This window comes from Cucumis melo, chromosome 1, assembly GCF_025177605.1.
Source record: "Cucumis melo cultivar AY chromosome 1, USDA_Cmelo_AY_1.0, whole genome shotgun sequence".
NCBI classification, from domain to species: Eukaryota; Viridiplantae; Streptophyta; class Magnoliopsida; order Cucurbitales; family Cucurbitaceae; genus Cucumis; species Cucumis melo.
In genome coordinates, this window is record NC_066857.1 from 33187317 (window position 1) to 33195491 (window position 8175).

An 8175-nucleotide genomic window follows, 5' to 3' on the forward strand; every position below is an offset into this window, starting at 1 on the left:
TGATTGATAAATTTGACTAATTTGATTGATATCGACATTGACATCGATAAGGCGCTCTGTTAAGCAGTAAGGAAAATGATTTCGATGGAGTAAACTGACATTTGTATAGTACAATCCAAAATGCTACAAAATGTTTTATCTTGAACAATTGAAGGATAGATTTCTTATACTATATGGTGGCTGCACATTTGGCATCCTTGTGATTTTTCTAATTAATAACATGTAATATGCCGCGGTAATGGAAGTGTATTTCTTTCAACTTCATGGTTTCCCTGAGAAAAAAAAATCCCAAAAGGAACTTCTAACTCCGACCGCATCAAGTTTAAAGACTTCGTTGATACCGGGAATTGGAGAAGGCAACTTGACCAGTTTCTCTGAAGATTGGTCTTTGTCCATGGAGATCTGCACTTCTGTGATTTACAATGGGTGCAACTTGTTTGACTGATAAATCATTTGGATTAGCATTGCAGATCCCAAGTTTCACGATGAACATGGCTGTCGTTCCTTTATCGGGGCCTTCACTCTCGATCCAAATGTGACCTCCCATGAGATTTATAAACCTGGACCAACAACCCATGTGAGAAGTTTCAAGGAAAACTAGACAAGGGATTGAAGAGATGGAAGTCAACTCAGACCAATTATTTCATTCTTGGAACATGATCCAAGAAAATGAATAGCTTTTATCAACAAAATGGTATTTTCAAGTCACTGTAAGTTGGATTGTAGAAAAATTATTGAATAAGGCGGTTAACAGTTAGATATAAATTTGAAATACTTTTCTCGCGTATATCTAATGGTGAAGAATTGTCAGCCTCATCGAATAATTTCTCATTATAAAGAAACAATACCGTTTACAAAGGGCCAAGCCAAGTCCCACGCCACTATTTGTTTTGTTTGATCGTGTTTGTAACTGAGTGAATCTTGTAAACAAATGAGGAATGTCTTGGGGTGGAATACCACATCCTGAATCTTTAACCTGCAAAAGAAGAAGTTAGAAGGCATAGTATGAAAATAAATGAACACAGAACCGAATGAGTTAGAACATTGACAAAACATGTTTCATTCACTGCCACCTATTTTTATTATCTATGTTCTCATTGGTCTTAAAACAAACAATCTATTTCAACCATATGGGATGATACCAACCTGTACTCGCAGGTAAAACTGGCCTTCAGATTGCATTGGATAGAATTCAGTAGGGCGCCAATCTCTGAGAGAATCCAGTTTTGCAATGGATGCTATGATAGAAACGTGGCCTTCTTTAGTAAACTTCACCCCATTACCGACGATATTCAAGATGATTTGCATAAGCCGCTTCTCATCACCAACAGCACAGATCGGTAGATCTGATGCCAAAATCAATGCCATCGACAACTTCTTAACTGAAGCAATGGGCTTAATAAGATCTAATGCCTGCCATTAAAAGCTTGAGGATGTTAGGATGATGTCTGATGGTTGAGTGACATCCGAGGAAAAGTTAGCTTAGATTATATAATTCACCTCTTTGAAAATCGCATGGAGATTGAATGATCCCATGTCCAAAACCAAACTGCCATCTTCAAGTCTTGAAAGATCCAAGACATCATTAATCAGAGTGGCTAGAAGATTACTACTTTTGAGTATTGTCTCTATCATCACTCTTTGTTCTGGATTCAGTTCAGTCTCCAAAAGCAGGGATGAAAGGGCAATAATTGCATGCATCGGCGTCCTCATTTCATGGTTCATGACAGCCAGGAAATCATTACGAGCGTGAATCGCCGTCTCTGCTTCTCTTCGGGCTAAGTCCAAAGCCACATTTTGGTCCACGAGCTGATCACGCGCCCGCATAGACTCCTCAAGAATTGCAGCATGTGAAAGTGCAACAGCTACCTGTATGGATTTCAAAATTTTCGTGACTTAACAACAAAGTCCTGATGGGTGATTAATACAAGGAATAATGAAGACAGGTAAGAAAAGGCATAGATGTGAGTACATGCATCAAAATTTCCCAACAGTGAAGAAGTCTCCCGATTGCAATTACAAAAACTTGTGGTAAAAACTAAGTTTCCAGTTGATAACCATTTGGTTTTTGAACATCAAACATATAAACACTACTTGCACCCTATGTTTTGTGATCTACTTTCAAGAATATTTTAAAATTTTTCATCAAGAGCTTAGATCAACTGGCACTTGTATGTGCTTGAAAACCGAGGTCTTGGGTTCAAATCCCCACCCTCTTTATACTTAAAAAGAAAAATTCAATAATCAAAATTTGAAAAATAAAAAAAGTACTTATCAAAAAATTGTTTTGGCTCATACTGTTTGACTAGGAGTTCAAATGCTTCTTTAACAAAGATGAAAATTATAATTGAAAAGCTGAGAAGAAATTTAAAAGAGAATAAAAAAACGATCAATCGAGACCTATAAGATTTTATCCTTGTGGACACATAACAAATACCACTCTAAACAACATGACTAACAAAGTAAGAATTTTTACAAAGTGGAGCATGTTCAATTGGCAAAATCAAAATGTAAGAACCTGCCCCGATCAATTCTTGTTTGGATTGAAGAAAAACCAACAAAAGTGACAGTCTTCATACCCCATTTCAGAATGTACGAAACAGTTTAGAAATCCTCCATAACATCTCATATAACTAAGGGAAACTACAAATCTTCTCTGCGTTATAGATGGATAAGACCTTCCTTCTTTAATTTCAATTAAAAAACTAGAAAAACTAGACAACCTAATAACTCAAAGGAACTCTTCTAAATCTCCTACAATTGCCAACCTTTTTTGGTTCAAATCACTGAGCTAACTTTATAACAAACCCAACAGTGTCTTTCTCTGATGAGCATATAGATGAGAGGCATCACTTGTCCTAAGCACCACACAGGTATTAGGCGCTAACATCCTAACTTAAAATGTAACCTAAGTTATATTGTTTATTAGAACTTCAGATATCAATTACTAATGTACCTTAACTAACATTAGTTGTGCAAAATATGCGGCAGTGTACAGGTGCAGCAGAACAAGAAATTACACAAAACCTGGTCTGCGACTACATCGACAAGTTCCAATTCATGATCTCGCCATTTCCTAGCGCTATCTGTAGGAAGAATTAGAACCATAATTGCATAGCTTCTGGAAGAGCCATCAGGCCAATTGTTCATTTGGAAATTTGAAAGGTTTAAGAGAGGAACTCGCACTGCAACAACTTCTGGTGGCAAGTATCTTCCTCCAACAGGAGTTCTGACCCTAGCCAATTGACAAGTATAGGGAACGCATATTGCTCGATTACTATTGAAAACATCATTGACAACAGGAAGATTTATTGGAATATTAGTTCCCACTGGTATCTGGTAGTTCAAGGCATGCGAAAGCTGTAGACTTAGTCCATTCCGTGATGGCATCCACAGGGCACATTCCTCAAGTCCTAAGGTCTTCCCTAGCTCAACAAGTGTTGTTTTTAATATCGTATCCCGGTCGAGCGTGCTTCTTATTTCATGAGTTAGCATTCTAACATGCCTTCCAGTTTCTTCCTGAGTGAGAATAAGGCCCATCTCCCTGTCAAGTTGCTCAGCCTTATTTTTAAGAATCAATTCTCGAGTTTTGACACTCAAAAGATCAGGAATAATGTGAACAAGCATTAATGCAGTTGCGCACGAGACAATGGCACAAGCAACTTTTGCAACAGTCATAACCATGGCCACAGCCTTCGAGTGCATCGAGAAGGTCCAAAGGTTTATGAAGTGTGTTGCTCCACAGAGAACAATAAAAGCACCAAATTGCATAAGCACCCATCTATAAGGAAAGAATGCAGACTTCTGCACAAAATATATAAGCTCCAACGGGATGGAAAAATAAGCAAGAGCAATTAGCACATCTGATATATACTGATATTTCACTAGAAGTTCATCGGGGGGCCATTGGGCGTCAATGCAATCACAGGACTCCATCATAAGATAATCTTCTCCAGGATATATCTGAAAACAAAGAAAAGAATAGAAGACATTTCTAAGCAGTAAGAAACATCAAATCAGATTATATCAACTAGCACCTAAGCAAAAGGAATATAGCAAACAAAAATTAATGGCAACGTTCCACTGAAAGAAAAAACTCTAATGCAATTAATCCTCGAATGCAAATTTAGTAAAATACAGAACTAATAGAGTATAGGCAACAAAATTCGCATCTAAAAGCAGTTAAGCAGCAACTGATTTTTCATCTCCAACTTACAAACAACTCTAGTATTCCATAAATATGAGCAGCACCAATCTCTAGTGTTCTGAAAGCCATAGATCCTCAATCTCAAGTCTCAAAACCAAAACTGAGTGAAATAATTCCAATCACCCCCAAAAATTAACAAGAAAAACAAACGAAAAACAGTTCACAAGACTCCTAAACTAAAGTCCAACTAGATCTCAGGAAGTAGATTTTGTACATATATTACACTACAGATCCATCAGAAGCAATGGGATCAAAAAGCCTTTAAACCCTCAGCTAATGAACAGAGAAATCCTCACAGTAAAATGAATCAAGGGCTTCCTCTGCCACTACCCTCACTATATGAACTGAAGTAGTACAAGTTGTAACGCCCAAATCAAATGGCAATCACTAATCTCACACATATAAGAACCAAACAACAACTTCTTTAATGACCCATTTGCAAAAAGGAAACAAAAACAATGAAAGCAAGCATAAAACCAAAGAAAAAGGGGAATGGGTAGGGAAAGTCTCGTGGAATCCATTAAAAAGAAGATATATGAAAAGGGAGAGAAAAATGAAGAAGAAGAAGAAGGGGAAATGAAATGGGCGTACCAAGTTAAAGAAGGAAGAAGGTGAGAAGGGCTAAGCTTGCATGTGAAGAAGCAGAAGCAGGGAGATTTTAATGGAGAGAAATGGTTAAAAGCTTAGAGGGAAGTGAAAGGCAAAAGAAAGAAAGAAAGAAAGAAAGAAAGGAAGGAAGAAAGGCGAGTGGACATCACGGACGAAAAGGAGATACGGACAGCCGCACGTGCGGCACCTCACCGAGAACGTATGATATTGCCTTTCCCTTTTCTTCCATTGGTTTACAAATATGAATTTATACTTCTAATTTTTTCATCTTTTACCATTCAATTTCAATTTCTTTTTCCTTTTCTTTTTTGTAAAATAGGATCAAAATTGTTCATTGTGTTAGAGACCCAAAGATTTGTACGTAATTTATACTAAAACAATACTAGTTGGTGTATACAAATTCTGTAAATTGTTTTAATAGTATAGTTTGGGATGAAATAAATGGTAAAAACCACCTCATCTTCATAGTTGTAAATAATATCTTGCATATTCTAATCTTTAAACATGAGGTATTACGCCAATTGTTGTCCTCTATGTTAACATAGCAAATTATTTCTTTGAAGTTCAATGTTATCTTTTTGGAACATATCACAAAGTTGTTAAATAAACATTCCAAATGAATAAGATACAGATTTTAAAGGTTGGTTTCAATTTACAATCATTTGGAGATTATATTCTTAAATTTATTTTAGAATGTTATATCACAAGTGGAGTTGGTCTTCTATCCATCATTGTGCACAACAAAAGTTATATTAGAGAGTGGAGTGGGGGAATTTGAATCTATGCTCCTTTAAGAGCTAATAAATATTTGTATTGATAATGATAGGAATTTGATTGCCACAATTTCATGAGTTTATAGAGAAGTTGACACTTAAATAAATATAAGGGAAACTTGCAAAACTAGAACAAAAATTCATGAAAATTGCAACCGAGATACATTATTTATTATTTGAACTTTATCAATGTAGCTAAAATATTCTCACCCCTAAGTAAAAGTTGAAAATCACAGATAATACCAAAAAATATATTACTAAACTATAAGCATTTTCATGTTTAGGTCTTTTGTGGGCTTGAGTGTCCTCTACTTTTCCTAGTATGGTTTTACTTTCCGAGCTGACTTTCATGTAAGTTTCTTGCATTGGTGCTATCTACTATACTTTGATGCCTAAATTAGTACATAAAGTTTATAGATCAGCAAAGTACACAGGTAAAATCAAAACTTTTCTTGAGAGATTACTTACTCTTTCTCTTTAACATTCATATGTGGATTATGTATAATTTTGACAATGTTGGGATAATTAGTGATGCTTGATACTATAAAACGTCAAACCAAAGAGGACTCAATTGTTTCTTGATTGATATATATATATATATAGATTTGGTGGGTCAACCCCAAACTTGACGCTTCAAGTTTCTTTTCGAACATGATGTTTTTCCATTTCATCTCCAATTTCTATTATTGTGCTTACGACCATTCATGGACTTTGATCTTGCCTAGAACAACCCTAAACAATTCATATGATACAAGTTGATATAAATTTAACTTTTAACCATTTATAATAAGTAAGATGATTATAATTAAAAATTAAATCAAAACTGTAAAAGTTTATTAGTTACAAAATTGAGAATTTACCGACTTATTGCTATAAAACACATAAATGGCATACAAACACATTAGTTAAATTCTCTTATAACATGTATAGTTTTTTCTTGGATGTACTTTGAAAATGTTTAAGTTTCATGTATTCAAGTTTTTTTTATTCGATGTTTATAAGTACGAAAGGCGATCAATTTGTGAAAATACAAACTCAAATCCAATCCCAACAAAAACTCTTAAATACAAAACAATGGCAACACATTATTCTTCCAAGAAATTTATGTTCTAGAAACATAGTGTGGTGTTGAAATTGTGATAAAAGAAATGATTTGCTTTCTAAAAGTTTATGGATCATAAGTGAACAGAAGAGATTTGATTCCCTTTACATTGAACTCTTTAAATAAAGCAAAAACATAAATGTATATAATAATTTAGATGTGAATTATATTGTAATTTTGTTAATGGTAATAATTATATCACCAATATGGCCTATACACTTCACTATCATCATATATTCAAACACAAAGGAAATAAAATAACATTTTACATATGAAAATGACCAAATAAGATTTTATTTTATTGGTTTAATGATTAAAAAAAAGAAGAAGAATTTTATCTATCCATCCATTGATTCATTCATTAATTATTCTTCTTTCTTCTCCAAACACAAAAGTTGGTTTTCATACATTGAACTTCAAAAGATGAGCAAACATGGTGGACCAACTCATTTCCCTATCAAATCCACAAGATCTTCCATTCATCCTTTCTTTTTCAGGAATTACTAGTCAACGTATCTGACTCTTTACATTATCTCAAAACAAATAATACCAATAACAAAAATCTTTAGGTATTCTCTGATCAAACAAAATAAATCATTTTTAATTAAAAACTTTTCAAGATCGTATTTTGAAAGTTTATGGACCTTTTAAATACTTCAAAAAGAAATAAAAAGACACGTACCAGAAAATTTGCAAACACGAAATGAAATTTCAAGTAAAGAATTTTGGTTCCAACAAACTTGAAAAAATAGATATCAAGTTTGGATGACTTGACTTATAGATTGTTAGAAAGGGATGCCACTTGAGTAGTGATAGTACTAAATGAGTGAAACCCATCAAATCATAGAATATGATTGATCTTAAAAAGCAATGAACCTAAGACATATGGGTCAGGACCATTAAACAGTGTAGATTTGTTATTGAATGAATGAAGACATCTGTGGGGTTATATGGAAACATGTCTCAGTCTTCTCATTATGATTTGTAATGTGCTAATTGTCAACCAACCATTTTGATGATTGGACAAAGTTTTCCATGGCCATTATAGATAGTTTTAATAACTAATATCAATCACCTTTAGCAAATTGAAGTACTAGTAAGAAATTCCTAGGTTAATCAATTAGATTATCATTAAGATTGTTAATTATTATTCACTAACTAAATCATTAATTTATGTTCATTATTACAAAGTTCTCTATGTAGGCTTGTATGTTGTTATTGACCAATAAGTCGGTACCAGAACAAAACTACTTCTTCGCATGAACTAAAAAAGCAAATATAAAAAATGAAACCTAACTAATATAGTACTACTAAACCCAACTTGTTAAAATGACTTAGTTCAGTGATTGACATATAGTCAATTTTTTTAATTTAGAGGATTGATAACTCATCTTGAAATTATTGTGTTAAAAGTTCGACCTACTAATCCATATATATATATATATATATATATATATATATAAAAACTTTTGGTATAAAATTTT

At 33.7% G+C, this 8175-nt stretch overlaps 1 protein-coding gene across 3 annotated transcripts; it reads right to left on the reverse strand.

Annotated features, from left to right (window-relative positions):
- On the reverse strand, positions 1-4862 carry LOC103492790 (ethylene response sensor 1). Of its 3 annotated transcripts, none has more exon segments than NM_001297527.1 (6): positions 1-560; positions 849-976; positions 1147-1413; positions 1501-1869; positions 3028-3963; positions 4799-4862. In NM_001297527.1, coding segments are annotated over 5 exon segments (1914 nt in total). In that variant the 5' UTR covers positions 3940-3963; positions 4799-4862; the 3' UTR covers positions 1-322.
- Between the last annotated feature and the right edge of the window lie 3313 nt (positions 4863-8175).

Excerpts from the sequence above, each read along its gene's own strand:
- LOC103492790 (XM_008453319.3), bottom strand. The coding sequence starts at position 4,276 with ATGGCTTTCAGAACACTAGAGATTGGTGCTGCTCATATTTATGGAATA. Across the intron at positions 3,964-4,216 it reads ATGGAATACTAGAGTTGTTT|ATATATCCTGGAGAAGATTA; the intron begins GTAAGTTGGAGA and ends CTTTGTTTTCAG. Across the intron at positions 561-848 it reads GGCTTGGCCCTTTGTAAACG|GTTTATAAATCTCATGGGAG; the intron begins GTATTGTTTCTT and ends TTGTTGGTCCAG.